This window comes from Rhodnius prolixus, unplaced genomic scaffold (genome assembly GCF_049639745.1).
Source record: "Rhodnius prolixus isolate KJV_2025 unplaced genomic scaffold, Rpr scaffold_3, whole genome shotgun sequence".
Classification (NCBI taxonomy): domain Eukaryota; kingdom Metazoa; phylum Arthropoda; class Insecta; order Hemiptera; family Reduviidae; genus Rhodnius; species Rhodnius prolixus.
Genome location: NW_027411603.1, coordinates 10,675,960 through 10,695,083, shown reverse-complemented (window position 1 = coordinate 10,695,083; position 19,124 = coordinate 10,675,960). Strand labels below are relative to the sequence as shown.

General features: G+C 31.1%; 1 protein-coding gene across 2 annotated transcripts in view; it reads left to right on the top strand.

Moving 5' to 3' along the window:
• The first annotated feature begins 98 nt into the window (after nucleotides 1-98).
• Traf4 (TNF receptor associated factor 4) overlaps nucleotides 99-19,124 on the top strand; it is a 30,125-nt gene continuing 11,099 nt past the window's right edge. Inside the window, exons 1-3 of one of the 2 annotated variants that reach the window (XM_074126013.1) lie at nucleotides 99-202; nucleotides 3,088-3,153; nucleotides 8,129-8,231. Coding sequence is in view for 1 of the 2 variants with exons in the window: in XM_074126010.1 (XP_073982111.1) it covers nucleotides 8,833-8,964 (132 nt within the window). In the remaining variant the exon portion in view is untranslated. Of the gene's footprint in view, nucleotides 203-3,087; nucleotides 3,154-8,128; nucleotides 8,232-8,718; nucleotides 8,965-19,124 lie in introns of those variants that run through there. The other variant, XM_074126010.1, reaches the window with a different exon arrangement.

Genomic DNA, 19,124 nt, shown 5'->3' with positions numbered 1-19,124 from the left:
CTACTTTTACAGACTTCAACAACAGCATAATTTAAATTGTTTATGATCGGTTTCTGTCGGCATTCTTCGGCAAACAGTTATGTAACCTCCCCCTTTGATTTATTTTATTTTGTTTAAATACATTTTAAATGTAAGTTGTTTACAAGTAATTATAAAATTATTGCAATTATTAGAAGAAATTTTATGAAAAAATCCATTTGAGGTATATTTATTATTTATAATTTAAATTTATTTGAAATATGAATGTAGATTTATCTTTGTAACAAGAGGAAATATATACTAAAACTGTCCGGTAGGACAACTGCCCTACCTAAACAACTGTTTAAGGGTTAATAGTCCAAAATTGCACGAAAAAGCATTACGCCGAAAAACACCTAACTTTGACCATTTTTTTCTTATTATCTATTCAAGATCATATTTCCCATATTTTCTTTAATATATAAAGCCAATCCTCCATTATAACTAACTTTTTTGCTATAAGATCTAATGGATAACGGAAAAAAAATTGCTGAAAATCTCTCTTCGCATTGTCCAGATTTGAATGAATTCATTACCGAATTGTAGAGAAAAGTTAGCCCTATAACATATATAAATTGCATTGTTTTAGTCATAATAGGTAATGAGATATAGTCGGTTAAAATTTGGGGTTTTTTAAAGTAGATAAAATTTAAACCTCTATATCTCTCTTCCTATTGTTCAGATTTAAATGAATTCTTTACCGAATTGTAGATAAAAGTTAGCCCTATAATTGGTATAAATTGCATTGTTTTAGCAATAATAGGTAATGAGATATAGACGGTTAAATTTTGGGGGGTTTTAAAGTCGATCAAATTTCAAACCTCTATATCTCTCTTCCTATTGTTCAGATTTAAATAAATTCTTTACCGAACTGTAGATAAAAGTTAGCCCTATTACTGGTATAAACTGCATTGTTTTAGTAATAATAGATATTGAGATATAGACGGTTAAAATTTTGGGGTTTTTAAAGTAGATCAAATTTCAAACCTCTATATCTCTCTTCCTATTGTTCAGATTTAAATGAATTCTTTACCGAATTGTAGATAAAAGTTAGCCCTATAATTGGTATAAATTGCATTGTAATGAGATATAGACGGTTAAATTTTGGGGTTTTTAAAGTAGATCAAATTTCAAACCTCTATATCTCTCTTCCTATTGTTCAGATTTAAATGAATTCTTTACCGAATTGTAGATAAAAGTTAGCCCTATAATTGGTATAAATTGCATTGTTTTAGCAATAATAGGTAATGAGATATAGACGGTTAAATTTTGGGGGGTTTTAAAGTCGATCAAATTTCAAACCTCTATATCTCTCTTCCTATTGTTCAGATTTAAATAAATTCTTTACCGAACTGTAGATAAAAGTTAGCCCTATTACTGGTATAAACTGCATTGTTTTAGTAATAATAGATATTGAGATATAGACGGTTAAAATTTTGGGGTTTTTAAAGTAGATCAAATTTCAAACCTCTATATCTCTCTTCCTATTGTTCAGATTTAAATGAATTCATTACCGAATTGTAGATAAAAGTTAGCCCTATAACCTGGTATATAACTGCATTGTAATGAGATATAGACGGTTAAAATTTTGGGTTTTTTAAAGTAGATAAAATTTAAACCTCTATATCTCTCTTCCTATTGTTCAGATTTAAATGAATTCTTTACCGAATTGTAGATAAAAGTTAGCCCTATAATTGGTATAAATTGCATTGTTTTAGCAATAATAGGTAATGAGATATAGACGGTTAAATTTTGGGGGGTTTTAAAGTCGATCAAATTTCAAACCTCTATATCTCTCTTCCTATTGTTCAGATTTAAATAAATTCTTTACCGAACTGTAGATAAAAGTTAGCCCTATTACTGGTATAAACTGCATTGTTTTAGTAATAATAGATATTGAGATATAGACGGTTAAAATTTTGGGGTTTTTAAAGTAGATCAAATTTCAAACCTCTATATCTCTCTTCCTATTGTTCAGATTTAAATGAATTCATTACCGAATTGTAGATAAAAGTTAGCCCTATAACCTGGTATATAACTGCATTGTAATGAGATATAGACGGTTAAATTTTGGGGTTTTTAAAGTAGATCAAATTTCAAACCTCTATATCTCTCTTCCTATTGTTCAGATTTGAATGAATTCTTTACCGAATTGTAGATAAAAGTTAGCCCTATAACTGGTATAAATTGCATTGTTTTAGCAATAATAGGTAATGAGATATAGCGGTTCAATTTTGGGGTTTTTTAAAGTCGATCAAATTTCAAACCTCTATATCTCTCGTTTTTTTGTTCAGATTTGAATGAATTCTTTACCGAATTGTAGAGGAAAGTTAGCTCTATAACTGGTGTAAATTGCTTTTTTTTTTAGCAATAATAGGTAAAGAGTTTCAGAAGGTTAAATTTTGGTTGTTTTCAAAGAACTGCACTTTTCGAGTAGCGGTCCTACAGCACAATTTTAACTTTCGCCTCAAAATGCTGTATATGAATTTTCCCTGCAAAATTTTAAATACAAATTTTTTTATCTATTTATGAAGTTTTGAGAAAATATTAGAAGGTGATTTTAAAAAGTTATAAGATAAGATAAAAATCCATTATTTTATGTGGGCCTTATTTTATTTTATAAAACATAGATTTTTTAGCATATATTTGGCGAAATTTAATTCCAGCTCGTAGAACCGTTTATGCTGTGGAATGGGTCATTAGGGTAAGAATTCACATTGATTTTTTATTAATTAAAGCGCATAATTGGGTTTATGTGAAAATCATTAAGAGGTCAAATTGAAGTTTACATTTTAAAACTTTAATATTTATTAAATATGCCTTTTGTTACGGTACTAACCGTTAACAATAAAATAATAAATTCTGACTCTAGCTTCGTAAGTACGAACCAAAAATTAATTTTCTTAAAAATAAAAAAAACTCGTCTCCTTTCGCCATTATGAAATACGTTTCGTAAAAAGATTTACCAATCGATAGCTAGTGAACATTAAATAGAGGATTAAACAAGATTAAAATATCCATTTTTAGAAACTATGGAATATATAATTAATAAATTATATTTTCTAACAGATTTCAAGCATAACTGACACGCATCTGTTTGACCTACTTATGAAGTGAAGAAGTACTCGTACACGGGTAAGTCTGTTTGTATACATATATACGATGCCTTAACTTTGAGTTTAATGTCAAAGCTACATCTTTCCTTCTTTATGTAATATATAGTTAAGTGTGGTGAGGTCACCAGACTCCTGACAAAACTAGAAGGGGTGGGGCGTAGTAACAGTGTGGTTCAAGCAATTTGGTGTTCAGTGCAGGTCTTGGGAGAGAAATGTTGCAAGTTGCAACATTATCCGTGAGCAAGCTCTCTTCTGTTGCTTACGATTGCATCATCTGGGATCGCATAAACGCGCAAGGACGTTTATATATATTACATCTTCCTTAGTTAATGCCTTCACCTCTCTTAGTGCTTACCTGTTCGCCACTAAGTGCTACATTGCAAAAGCTGGTTGTTCTTTAACGGTGCCCCGGCCGGAAACAATCCGTGCTAACTGTTTATACATATGGAACGGGGGCGACCGACTTCCGGCTCAAGGACTGATTATATTCTTGTAATATGTTATCTATGCAAGGTTTAAAATGTTTAGGTTGTTTTTTTTTTAAAGCTTTTCCCTACTTTGTTTAACTTTGAATTTAATGACTAAAGGAGAAAAAAATCATTGAACTGTTAGGCAGCAGAAAGAATAAACTTGCAGGAGTCAAATAGATTAGATACATTCTTCAGCTAATACAGTTTGGTAGTCTTCGGTCAGAAATTTACGTTTGGCTAAAAATTCGTTTCTTGTATCCTTACTGAAATGAATATGATCTTTCTAAATGTCTTGGAGAATGTAACTAATAGAAATTTGCATTTAAAATAGCGCTTAAAGATCACAGCAAAATATGATAATCAGATAAAATTTCTCAATCATTATTAAAGAATTTTACTCAAATATTGAGCAATATTAGCCGTTTAATATTATATCATGGAATTGTATGGCAAATTATCTAAGTTGAAGAAATACCAAAGCAGCTTTCTATAATTTTTCGGGTTGATTAACTAGTTCTAATCATCTATTCGAAATTAGTAAGAATTAATTCCCAATGTTTAGGGAACATTTTGACAATTTAGGGAAGCTTTATTCTATAAACTTAGCTGTAATATTTTTGTTCTTTGCGTCTCAAATAACATTTTTTGCTGACAGAGAACCTCCCAAAACGTGTATTTATGGTGGAAAATTAATATTGAAAACAGATCACAAATAGATAAAATTGCAACTTTGATCTTAAATATTTCGGCAAATATTAGGGATATCAAAACAAGGTCAACGTCATTTTTCACAATTATTTATTTAGTTTTCATAATCATTGTCAAAACCAGTGGTCCTCATGAAACCCTGATCAACTTTTTAGCCGTAACTCCGCCAAAAAAATGAAGATACAGCATCGGGGGTAGAAAATTTGAAAACTAGACCAAAAACAAAAAAACAAAACATATAGTTTACTTCGTGGGTTTTTTCGGAATTCCGTTTTCTTAAAAAGTTATTAGCGATTGGTGCGTTTTAAATGGATCACTGTATAATATATTTCTTAAGGGTTAGCAAATTGGGTTAGCATAATGTATTCCTAAGCGGAGAACCTGGATTCGAATCCAGCTTCCACCCCTTAGATTTTCTATTTCTAGAAGCTTCTTACAACGTAAGAAGTACGGTGATGGACAATGTTTTCATTAACGATAGAACACTGTTCGTAGGCCGGCACGGAAATCATTGTGAGAAATTCAAATTTGATATTTTTAACCTGTTAGGGCGTCTTTATATCTAAATGACTTAATCTATAATTAATAAACTTGTTCTATGTCAATTAACAATTCATCACTTTTATTTCATACATTTTTTTGCGCTAAAATTGGTTCCAATAGGGTATTTTAGGGAACTTCACTAAAATGCTTTGTAAGTAACAAAATTTGTTTTTAAAATATCAATAGTTAGGAGAACCCTATTCTTAATAGATTTTTGTTAGGGGAAAAGAAATGAGGCTAAATTTATTAGAGAATGAAAATGGCTAAACAGAGTTTATTTCTTTTTTTACTTTTCTTGAAAAATTAGATTTACAATATTTTCATTAACGTATTGAGGAATGAATAAAAATAAAATAATTTTTAATTTCAATTTTTGTATGCAGTGAAACGTAAACTCCAAAAAGTAGGAGCTTAACTTTTATGTTATACTGAAAGTTAAAAAAACAATTATTTATTCTTTTGATTTATGTTCAAATATATAAAAAAAATCAATTTGAAGCACAATAAATCAGCACTTTTTCCCAACACATGTTATCCTAAATAATGTCATTGCACCTGCTGATGGAAAAAATAAAACGACAGCATGTCTGGTTTTTATGGAGTCAACGAGTCAAACTAAATGAGAAATTAAATAGCTGAAACAGCAAGTTCCTTCTTTTTTTTATGCACTGAGCAATATTTTTATAGAAAATCCGTGAGAATACATCTTTCTAACTAAGAAACAAAAATCTGAAATAAGTTTTCTTTTTTTTCAGAATCAGAGAGAATAAAAAATATATGATCACTAATTTCTCGTAATCCACGATTGCTAATATTATCTTCGAAATGGGAATAAAAAGCTTTTATTTATTCCTTTGATTTGAGTAACACCCATTGATACAATTGATAGACAAACTTGTTAGGCAAATTTTTGTTCGTATCTTAATCCCAGAAGAGGAGAGAAATTCAGCGAGTTGTAACTTAGGCTTTCCTCTAGGAGGATCAAATTTCTTCCAATCTTCAATAGAAACATGATCGTAGATCTTAAAACCTCTATAATAAAAATTCCATTAAATGATCGATACTAAAGTTTGCAATAACATTGGTTAACCAGGAATGTTGCTATAAAAACCGTTGTAAAACGCTCAAATAACTCAAAAGCTTTTACAGTTATTTAGGAAATTAAATTTACTTTAAACTCAGAACTTGGGCTAAACCAGTTGTATTGGTTTGAATATTACATAATTTAATTCTAATAAAATGATGCAGTTAAAATTAGTTTGACATCAACAGAAACCCACGAAAATCATTGGGCTCTTAAAAAATTTTCTAATTAAAGTTCATAGTTACAACATACAGGATAATTTAGAAATGATGGATATATAACGTGGCAATGTGACCATAATTTATGAAAAAATCGTTGAAATCTATGAAATTGGTAAGAAGCTATAAAATCTACTTAGTAAAGTGATTTTGATGAACAAATTTTTTTGCCGAATCTGAATGTTCTCGTGGAAATGAACGTAAAAAAATAAATTTGAATTGTTTGCAATGTTTTCAGTTTTTGTTTTTGTTCCTACTCATAGAACTTAAAAGTGCTACTCCTTCAAAAGTCAAGAGAAAATTAAATATGAGTACAGCGGTTTTCTGTAAACCGTGTCGACCAACTAACACAGAAGTGTGAACTTACTGGGACTAAATCACGTTCAGGACCAAGCAGCAATTGTGCCGACATTAAGCATGTACACCCATATCGTAAATTAGTATAGTTCAATGGAAATCTAAAATTCCATCAACAGCAATAAAATTTTTAATCCACGTTGAAATAAGAAAAAGATAAGTTAAATTGTGATTTAATTGTGGTATTGTCAGATTTTTTTTTAAAATTTCTATTTGAATTTCCATTTTCATATTTAAAACTGACCAACTTCTACAAGTGTACCAAAAAAAAAGTCATAAAATTTCTCTTTATTGTCCTGATCTCATCTAAAATAACGGTAAAACAAACCCAGTTTCACTTACACTCATTTTTCTAAATTTCTTTATTTTATTTAAATGTCTAGTTTATATTCTTCTTTAGCATTCATAGTGTAAATTGAACATAAATAAATTGATTTAAATGAATACTGATGATGATTGTAAAATGATTTTTTGTACTGTTGTACTATTGTAATTTCAGTTGACGAAATTCTTCTCCAGTTAAATTTTCTGTAAATTCAGTTGCCCTTGACAACTAAATTTACTTACAAACGAGTATTTTTTCAGTTTATTAAAAGCAACTTATTCATTCTTACTAAGTTAAAGGAGCAACAACAAAATGAAATGTGAGATCTTCAAAAGGCCTTTCTGGGTGCTTAAAAAAAAAAAAAAAAATTGTTTCGGCTTAGATCCCACAGTAAGAACGGAAATATTAAAAACTCTTACATTATATTTTTCCAGAGCTACCCCCAAACGGCTCGTAAATTTTTAAATGACGTTTCACATTGTGTGATGCTTGTTGTGAGTCTTTTTGTAATGATAAAGATATCAGTGTTTCTGCAATGGTCACTGTTACTTTAATGTGGTTGTTGAAGTTAATTCAGTTGTTTGCTTAGAAAATTCTATAAATAAAACGAAGTAACATTTAAGTTAATAAATGACTTGAATAAAAACGTAACAAATAGTAAGGTCAACATAAATGAAATTGTCTCCTTGAAAAACAGGTGAACATTTACTTTCAGTGAACTTTCATTCAAGTAACTTTGTACTGTGTAGGCTTTTAAATAAACTACAGTTAATTTTAAAAACTAATTTCACCTATAAAAATTAACAAAACCTAATAAGGGATGGGGTCATATTTTGTGAACGTATTGAAAAAAAGCATCTTCAGTCAGTCTTCTTATACAATTAGAATGATTAATTTTAATGGAGGCTCAAGCTCTAAATCAATTTTTTTTTTCTTTAAATCTTGCTAGAAATAACAAGAAATCCCTGGCCTCTTTAATCTATGGTCAGTAAATAAAGTTATCGTAATTGTATCAGTTCTAGTTTTTCTATAAATGAGTAAGTCGCTAGTAATAGTTAAGAAGCAATAAGGATCTATGCCCTTAAAGTGGAAAAATTATTGAGTCTCTTTGGGTTTCGAAACCAGAAACCATGTAACTTGGAACTTTCTTTCCTTAAAACATTTTTCTAAATTCCTCATCAGAAAGCCAACATACTAGATAACGCTTCCTGTCCTGGAACTTGCATGATAATATAAATGGTAAAGAGCAGTATAAAGTTTAGAAATTAGTAAATTTTTTATTTTCGCAGAACCTCTGGTCTGGCACTTGCAGCATTAGAACTTGACTACTTTAAAATTTTTAGAACTTCTGGATGATTCTGGTCATAAGAGTTGATGAAGTAAAACCAACAGGTAATTAGTAGATTATTGATTAAACAAATTTCCATTTACTTTAAAATGCTTGTTTTGTAGTTTGTTTTTATTATTATTATATACTAGGAGGATCTTAATCTTGTACTTTCTTTCCTATAGCCCTAATAATTAAAGGAGTAAAAGAGTTCGATGAGAGAAAAAGGTAAATGAAGTGTTTGTAGTAAACAAGATTATTAGCACATGAGCTTACATTCTGTCTGGCTCTTAAAGCCCACAATAAATAGTTTTTATATATTGTGTTCCATTCAGTCTTCACGTTTCTTAACAACATCAGCAATTTATACTTGATTTTTTTCTTCCCTATCTCTCTCTCTTTAAATAACACATACCCTTCTTAAGAAACTTACGGATGAGCTAGAGATATAGCAAAGGCGTGTTAGTGCAGGCTCTTCCAGTGACCTTCCCCCACCAAAGCAAGGTCGTGCAGTTGGGGTGGGAACCCTCCGTATTGTTCCAGCTTCTTGACTTGAACCGGGGAGACAGTCTGTAGTTGTCAGTTGACTAGTACTGTTAGTACAGGATCGTAAGAAGGGTAAAGTACCTACTTTTTTTTTTTTTTTAAAGAAAAAAAAGCCTAAAGATGGTTAGGAGTTTTTCACAGTGGACAAAAACTCTTAGCTTTCCAGCAAGATTATCTCCTTCCAAAGGTTCGCCACCTCCTCCTGTCCAGCAAGAAAACAAAGAGATCACTCCAGTTTCCAGTAATCCAGATGTAAGTAATTATTCCATTAATTACTTTAACAGAAAATTTTATCAAAGATTTTCATTTATAAAGAACTCATCCTTAGAAACTCATCTAGTAATAATAAGCTAAGAATGTTAATGCCAAGTAGTGTTTATCTTCACTGCTTAAGATAAGAACAGTGTGCATTCTTTAAATACCGGAGATATAGGATGTTTGCTTTTTTCAGAATAACTTAGAAAATTTATTTATATTTTTCAATAACGTTTTCATTTTTTGTTCTGAATTTAGTGCTTCAGCTGCATTTAAAAAAAAACACCATAATAACACACGTGATGATGCAACGTTACGTTTTTGTAACACTTGCCCGTTAAGCAATTTGTTTTTATTTTTGCGTAATTTCAAATTGAATGGAAGCAAACTGTAAGAATTTCTGTATTCATATTTTTCGATTGGTTGTTTGATTGTGATTAACCAAAAGATAAAGCCGCATGGATATGCACTAATTGATTTTGATTGTTTCGCTCTATATGGCTCTTTCATTAGAATTTTGTTTTATTTGTGAGTTCTTTGAAAGAGTTACCTTTCTGAGGTACTTATTTTAGTTGAATTCACCCATTAAATTACTCCTCTTATTACTGTGCCGACAATGCCCACATAACCCACTCTAGTTTACAGTAAACAAATATAATCACTTGTGAACTAACAAATTAAGCGAGTTAAAAAATATGAAATGCTGGAAGAAGCTGCAATGTATGCAGACGGCCGGAAACAGGTGACCTACAAAGAGTTTAGCCAAGAGACAGGTCAAGGTCGTGTGAGGCCCCACCATATTTAGCTTTAAGGTAAAAAGCATCAGGCATCTTCAAGATATTTGTACGTATGTGTACTAACCGGAGATATTCCACTATGTTGCCTCACAAATGATGATATTCATCTTAAATTAGCCAACAGTACGTCATACAGTAAAAATTCACTAACTTCCTCCCCTGAGAACAAATTCCTCAAATGGCATCTTACTTCCTTTTATAACGACTTCAGTTTTCTATACCATTCCAAACAGATTTGTTGTAAACAAATTTTACCTCTTAATGTCCTCACCTTGATTTTCTTATGACAAAAATGATAATTTTGGTGGCATATATTGTTAAAAAATCGCTACAAAATATCTCGTACATTAAAGGATTATTTCTTATCCATTTTAAACTTTCCCAAGCTCTTTTATTCTTTCCATTTTTCAATTTGAATTTTCTCTTAATAAAACCATGTATTTTAATAAATTTCTTCACTTTTCACATAGCACAAAAACTAACATTCACTGCAGACACATTTGGGGTACAAGCGGCCTTTATTGATCAAAATTCCCAGTCTGGTAGAGACACTATTTTCTTGCTTGAAGCAACAATTTTATTTGTTTTGGAAATAAATGAAATTTTTATGAATAATGCATAATGCAGATTTCCTAATTTCCTTTGGTGTGCAGGAAGTGGTACTATTAGAATTATGGTACTATCGTTCATTAAACGAACTCATTATGTAGGTCTTATTTCCTTTAATATTGTTCTAAACTTTCGTAAATTAAATTATTTTTTTGTGTCACAAATCTTTTGAGTTTCAAAACTTTTTTGTTCAAAATATTGTATTTTATATTAACACTCTTTCTTGCGTTTGGACTGGTATAAACATGCATATAATTCTTGCCTGTGTGTCTATGTATGTGTTTGTCGAGTTATGTGTCAGCTAAGCTGCAAGCTTGGACCTGTTGATACAAGTCCGGACTTGTAAACTTACTTGTCGATGCAAGTCTGGAACTCGGTCATTGTTCTCCAAGAAATATTTTTTCTATGTTCATCCTTGAGAATGAGTTGTTTTCTTATATACTTTTTTTGATGTTTCTCTTTTTTTAAAAAATATATGTATAAGATTTAAGTTCTTAATAACTGATTAATATACTCTTGTATTAACTCACACTAATAAGCAATGTTCCACAATAAAAATTAATGAATCTAATAGAAAATGTATTATTTCTCTGTTGCAAATTATTCAAATATGGTTATTAAGATCCTAAAGTTATTTGTTTGCCCGATTCTGCTGGTTTAGTTCAGGTCTTGTGAATTCAGAAATTCGATTCCTATCTCTAGTTAGTATTGAATGGACGGTTTTATACTTCTTCAAAACACAATAATACCCTGACCGTTAGGTGAAAGGTACTGTCCATTTTCTCTACCTGGAAATACTTATAAATTTTTTACAAAGAAATTAAAACAACAAATATTAATTAGTTCTTATTTTGTTAAACATTTTCGTAAATTAAACCTTTCTTTTATTTTAAGGGGAGATTTTTTATTTTCTACTTTTACTGGATTGTTATTAAATTAAAATATATAATTGCTTTTTGATACTGTATAGATACCACTTTATTAGTTCCTATTTATGCCACTCTGCTCCTGACTACTCTTTCTTGTTCCACGAGACCAGATATCATAGATGAGCTTAATGAAAAACTTTGAAACGAGACCAATGAGTCTTCTCTGGTGTTCGTCCACGTATTGGATGAGTCTGGCTTTTGTCTGATTATTATCTGGTTAATGTTACTTAAAAGTCCTTTAGTGTGGCCACCAAGTATCGTTCCAAAGATGTTTAGGCTATTTTTTTGATTTAAGCATACCTTTTTTTTTTGAGTAATTATACAACTATGAACTTTTTTAAAAAAAATTATTGTTTACATTTCTAAGGAGCCACCACCTTATTCCTGGAGCATTATCTTATCTTCAGCCAAGGAGATGTCTCAATAGTCTGCAGCTGTGGCATATGTTATCAGCTGCTCTGTGTAAATCCATTTTTTTTTTATGTTCCAAAGAATGTGAGGTACTTCCTCTTTATTCACAGTACTTGTATATATTCATTTTTTTAAACTCGTAAGTTTTTATAACGCATTGCGTAAACATGATCATTATTTGGCCTTGCCAACAATTATTTTCTAGAAGTATTCATCTATTCTGTTCGTTTCTAGATGTTTTAAACAGAGATAAAATGAAATATTCAAAATTTCCATTCATAGTTGTAGGTACTTACATGTTTTCAATGAGTCGGTTTGTTCTTTGAAAAAAATATGAATTATCATTCAGCTGGGCGGAATGAATCATTGAAATGAGAAATTTTTATTCAATTCATAAATTATTTACCATTGAAAATAAAAATCTGCTTATCTTATAGCCCTCGTTAATAGATTTAATAGAATAAGTCTCTTGTCTAACGTCATCTAACTAAACATTAAAAAAAAAAAAATTGTATTATAATTGTAACAATGGGAGCGAATGCATCTTTATTCCAGAGTTTTCGTAAACAGTAATTTAAGATGGCTTACTAAGATTGCTAATTAATATTCCAGCTTTTTTTTTTTTCTACAGCAACACTGAGAATACAGTTAAGTACCACCATCATAAAACCAAAGATGTCCACCAGATGTTTCTAGCGTATAATGGGAACACAATTGTGTATGTGAATTTTTTTTAGAAATACTTATTTCGAATGCATCTAGACGTTAATGTCCTCCTGCTGACAACAAGTCAGGTCGTTCAGTTTGTATTATAATGGTCTGAAAGCAGTAAACTGAAAATAGACCTGGTGTCTGTCTGTTTGTATGTTAGTATGGAGTGTTGACCACTCATCACGAATGAGATGATGATGACTCCGCCTTTCCCACGACTTCCTCTGCTCTACACCAAACAACTAAATATCAAGCGTATTTAACTTTTGTTTCGTTTAAAATTATTGTAATTTTGATCCATCACAACAGCTGGTAATGGAAGACGTAAATTGTATCGTGTTTTAGTCACGCCAAACCAATTACATTAAATTTATATTATTAGTTCAAGTACTTCAAATTAATTCCTTCTATCAATAATCTGGCAAATGATAATTTTGTTATAAAAACAAGAATTAGTTTTAATGCATTAACTTCAGTTTCGTATTAATAGTTTTAAGCCTAACCATTACCAATAAATAACATGCTGTTCTATTTAAACTTTCCCTTTAAATAAAAACGTAATCTTGCCATAAATTTACTTTAAACATCGAACGCTCCGCCCCATAATAATTATTTTATATTTATTTATAAGCCTCTCAGTTTTAAAGCGTCCTTCAAATTCCCTAACTTTTACATGGTTACATAGAAACTTGATTGAAGTTTTCCTTGCAATGAAAAACTTATAATGGCCTTGGCCAGTGAATGGATTGTATTATATACCGGAAGTAATTCGTGATTAAATCATAATAGTTTTCAAATATATACGCATTTCATTATGAATAAGAATAGATATTAAAACATCCTTTACAATTTTATGTTGTTGTTATCAAATACAGTCAAGTCGCATGCTGATTGAAGTTCTGTAACCAGCATTACAATTCCTGCTTGTTGAATTCGAGATAATGCACCAGAGAAAGTGGATATGTCTACCTCACCAGTTTTCTGGATATATTTAGGAGTTCAAGTTGTTGTGTTGAGTTTCAATATTAGATCTTTCTTTTTTTTAATAAGTAAACTATAATTCTGATTCCATTTTATATCTTGGAAAAAAGTATAGTAGGAAATAATGTTATGGTGCCGACTGCAGCAAAAATAGTACTTAGTATCCAACTCGAATTACCTTCGAAAATCATTTTCCTTCGGCTAGAGCCATGTAATTTGTAAGGACTTCCATTACCGTGCCGTCTGGTATAAAGTTTAATAATGAAAGCGATTGATCAGAGTCTGCGCAATATAATAGAGCTAAACAAGAGAGGTAAAGAATGAGATGAGCTAATCCCCAATTGTGCGCCTCCATCTTTTTTCAGTAGAGCACTTCTTTACAGCTTCTTAACCAGCTCTATTTTTCTTATGATCTTTTTATTTTCTCCCCCGTCTCCTTCATTTTCTTGTCTTTTCTAAGCAGTGATTAAATCCCTAATGTAGGTAATCAATTTGTTTTATTTAGTAGCTATTCCATGTTAGTGTTTTTTGAGATTAAAACAAAACTAAAATACTTTTTTCGATTGGTGTTTGAAATACATATTTAATTACACCTTTTTATGAGTTAAATTCTCGCTAAAGGAACTCATACTTACTCTTCGGGTTTCCAGGCAGTTTGCGTAGAAGGTGACGTTTGGCAAAGTGAGCACCCAGAGAAAATTTAATTGATGAGATCGTTTTCGTGCGTTCCGAAGGATTTAGAATGATCGGTTTACCTCTTCAGTAGAAAAATTTATATTCCTCTGCGATTAGCCTTTTATCTGGAATCTCCATCTACAAATTCCAGTTGGTTATTTATGGAAGTTAGCTTTTCACATTTCAACACCTAGAAGTTTCTACTTATTGGTGACTTCCCGTTCGCTCCTTTATCGTTCTATGCCTTGTTCTTCGTGGTGAAATGCCCAAAACATCTGTATTAGATCTTTTTAGTTTTCTCTCCACACACTTCAAGATCCGTGGAAAATAAACTGTAGTATCTGCTAAAGGCAAGCTAAGAAAGTGTAAATTGTAATTTTCTTTGGAAAAAAATATTTTTAGGGACTCTGTCCTAAAATAGTTACTATTGATAGGCCACCTCTTAAGTTCTTGAATGTACGTTCTCTTAGTTTAAAATTGCGACAAAATATTAGGTTTTCTTTTTCGTAACCATTCTTTAAAAATCCATAATAACTAATTAAAATGAATTAAAGCTTATTCATGTTGTGATAAAGAAACAAAAGAAACAACGATAAATGTATACAACATAAATCCATTTTGTTTAACAAGAGTTGGACATTTTAAATTTAGTTGTTACAATAGAAAAGGCCGTGGGAATATTAAATTTCTATTTTCTATTGAAATGAGGTAATTTTTAGTAACTCTATACATACTTCAAGTACTTATCTTTTATTGCTAAAAGTTGGTTAACTAGATAATATTAAAATAATTGTTCCTAAAATAAAAATCTCGATAGATCAGTCACACTACTTTTACAAGATCTATTTCATTATCTTTTCACACCCCATATTTCAATACTTATTCAATTCTGCCAACATTATCCATTTTCAGAACTGTTAATTACACCGAAATGCCACTTAAGAGGACAAGAAGGAATTAATAGTAAAGTATGTTTGCTAGAGTCTCCGTCGGCCACCCTAATTAGGGTCTGTCTGTACCAAAACAAGATATACATTTTTGTACTTTTAAGGTTTGTTCAATTACCAATTTTCCTTTACCTTTTCTAAAAATCAGTTTCTTTTAAGGACACAGGGAATCTGAATACAATTCTTGTCTAAGATATGAGATTTAAATTTTTTTTAGTTGAACGAGAAAGTAGTAAATTAACTACAAATTTAGATAACTTTTTTTAAATAATTAAAATCATGAAAAGCAAAATGTTTATATCGTATAATTATAATTAATTTTTAAATTCATTACTTAATTACATAGAGTGAGTTACTTGTTTAATATTTATTTACTAAACGTACTTTAAAAATTAATTCCACCATAACTCCGTAATAAGCTGCATATTATTAGCCATATTGGTCTGAAATAATTCTTGGCACTAGCTACATAATTTATTTACCTCAGTTGCTGTTTTAATGCTTCACGGTTTATAGAACCAAGTCATACAACCTGAGGTTAATTATGGTTCTGCTAGCGAAACAATTAGACAGGTCGAGAGAGTCTTAGAGGCCAACTGAGGCTATTAACCAGGCGGACTACCGTTCCAGGCCAACTGTCAGCAAATGTATTCTAGTACATTACCGGAACAATGGGAAGTATAAACTTCCTGTGAGTATATTAAATAGAAAATAAACAATGTTGGCAAGCAAAGCAAGAGTCTTACAATACGTGTATAGAACTATAAAAACAATCGAAACTAAAAATGTATGTAAGTGTGATAGTGCAGCGTTTAAAGTTAAGAACTCGAGCTGGGCCGGCGGCGGTATGTTTTCGCGACGACCGAGGCTGAGCCCAAGTCCGTGGGAACTTCCTCCCAAGATCATTGCCCATATCCGGTTTGTGTTATTAATGATGAGCAGATACCAGATACCACCACTTTGTCCCCTGGCTGGCAGACCGGTCCAACTTGCCACAGCCACTTATACCCACACCTCTTTGTCTATCTCCTTCTTGCACCTCACACTTATTCACTCTTGTCTTCCGATCACTTCCCCACTGATCGCTTGCTTCCCCTTCTATTCATCACTCTCACCTACTTCTCATACAGGCTAAATACTCCTCTTTAATCATTCATGATCTTGTCAATATGCAAATCGCAGCTTTCTTATAAAAAGTGCAATACTCAATGAAAAGTACTTATCTTATTTAATAAATTTTTAACCTGGTTATCAGGAAGTATTGCTTCATTTAGTAAATTGGGTCATTTGAAGAATTAATGCTTGTTTTGCCTTTTAAAAATATGAATGAAACTTTAAAATAGTAATTCGCCACCCACTGTGGGTTTCTCTTCTCTTTTGATTAGTCCGTTGATGTATTTATGTTTTTAATTCTGTGTTTAATTTCTTTAATTTTTAATATTAGTTCTTTCTTTGGTTCGCTTAACAAAAAGCTTTTTTTTCGGACAAAAAGTAGTAAAAGAAAAAAATAAGTAAAAAGAAAGCTAGGCGGATCCGGGTAGCCAATTAAAAGATATGAAGATAGGACGGCACGAGGATATTATGGTCTCGCTAGGGCGATCACCAAGATGAATGGTGTTGAAGGAGCAAGAAGGGATAGACAATTTCGTCATTCATTTTGCTTCGTCGGAGCGCACTTCCTTTCTCCTAGAGGGATATAGGCCCTCAATTACTTTTTACATTATAGGCAGATGCTAAGAGGAGGGACCAGCTAGTAGGGAGGGGAGAATTTCCTTTCCTTCTACGCCTTTCTGTAAATAGGATTTTTTGTTTTGTTTTTTAAATAATAATAATTGGAAATAGTCGGTTTTAAAAAGATTAAAAATAAATCTAATTCTTAAAAGTTCAAATGTACAGCAAAAAATTGTAAATTTTGAGTGAAGGTTGCTAAAAAGAGCTACTCACTTAAGCTCATTTATAGTCTCAATTAAGTAAGAGAAATATTCAGTTTAAATCTACTAATGAAAAATTTTCTTAATAGTAAGGAGTTGAAGATTGTGACAGAAAGCTGTCTGGTGATGGACAGAAGAGGTATCTGTCATTCAAAAGAGTTTATTTGATACGGAATCTGCGTTATGTAGGTTTGTCTCTAAACTGACTGAAAAGATCTGTTGAGGTAGAAACGGCGTATTCTAAAACCTACCAGTACGATTACTTCACTTAAGTAAGTGATATTAGGTAGGTTAATAGGAAAAAGTTCCCATTAATTTTTATTAATGTGTTGTCCTAAGTTATCTGAACATACCTCAGTGTCATATTACTTCCTTTCAACACATTTATCTACTTTCTATGTCTAGTTTTAAAAAGACGAACAAAGCCACCCTTGCAAAGATAAATGAACCACTTTTTGTGTACCTAAAACTACGGTTTGAGAACAAACATAAACTAGAATAAACCCTAGAAAATCATTTGTCTATTATAAGAAATTGAAGTGCTTAGTTTTATGACAGAATTATATCTTGACAAAAAAAAAAAACCCTTACATATTTTTTTCCTACTACCACTAGAGGATACGGAGAATGAACTAGAATCCTTTGTAAACAGTATGTGTGATAGGGGCCTGCTTGCCGTTGGGCTGGCTGATATTCACAGACAATGGCTTCTTTTCGACCAGACAGTTCGACCCTAAAATGTTTCCCCTTTTTCTCTAAACTAAACCTCTGAACAGCCATGAACAAACGATTACTATTGGGACAGATGTAGCGTAGGCCAGATGTCATGTTATGACCCCCGCCCCCTTTGCATCTGTTAACAGTTAAAACATTCCTGGGGGAACGGCCAGATGCCTAAGTGTTATGGTTTACTACGTCGTATGTACCAAATGCTACTTACATTTTTTTTTTTTTTGTTCTCAAACCGTACATGTACTGTGAGTGTTTGTATAAAATATGAAATTCTTCTAAATTCAGTAGTGAATAAGTTTAATAATTGAAGCAACAGAAATTTCAGTAGTAGATACAACCACAGAGATCTGAGCTCTCAGTGAGGCTAGAGAAATGAAAGGTTGTCCAATTATTTTCTGCAATTTTAAAGGCCAGAATTTGCAAGAAAACCACTGCAAAATATAACGACAACAATTAGGGTTATCTTTGAGGAGACCAGATAAGCAACGAACAAAATTAAATCAATTTAAAGTTTTATTCGGCTGAAACAAATTTATATATTGTTTTTTAATAAATGAAAAAATATTTATTGCTTTACGTACATTGTTTTCCATTTTCTCTATTAAGTTAATTATGAATAATTTTGGATTATTGATCTGAGTACTTATCAGTAAAAACAAACATCCAAATTTGATAATTCGATAGGTTTTTCAGTAAATGTAACACAACATTTTGAACACAACATCCTTAAAAAACTGTTTACAAAGTCGCACTTATGTCGATTTTATTATTATTGAAATTTATTTAATTATTTTAGAAGGATAAGTTGGTTTCTGTATGAACTGAGAAGAAGTTACTTCTCTTTCCAATACACCTTACAAGTAACGTTTTAATCTCTTCAATCCACGATCAAGACCCATGATGGAGGGTACTAGAATCATGATGGAGCTAAATAAAGGATTTAGAGAATTTATTTCAGCTAATGCCGAATTACATCTTTTTCTTATAATTTAAGTCTAGCAAATTTAGATTCACTTCTGATGACCAATCGTAATGATTGATTTCCAAATTACCAAATGTATAATACTTATAGTCTTCTTATTTTAGAGATAGCTTCGTCGTGTTTTATAGCAATGTTGATCATAATTTTGCAGTTATAGTTTTATTTCTAAAATCTATTTAAGTCCAAAAAATAAAGCGACCTTCTTATGGACCTTTTTTTTAAGGTAATAATACTCACTCTCCCTTGAGAAAGTAAAAACTTCTTGTTTATGTTGATTAATTTCTTATAATTTATTTTATGCATGCCAATGCTTTTTTTTGTTCATTGTTTTTATGTATATTTTCTTTCCCATGGTCTTCTCTTTTCTTTGTTGGCGTACATTTATTTAGTTCTACGAATCTTTTTAACAATGTGTTGGTGAATATCCAACAATTCAAAGCAATTTTTAGTGC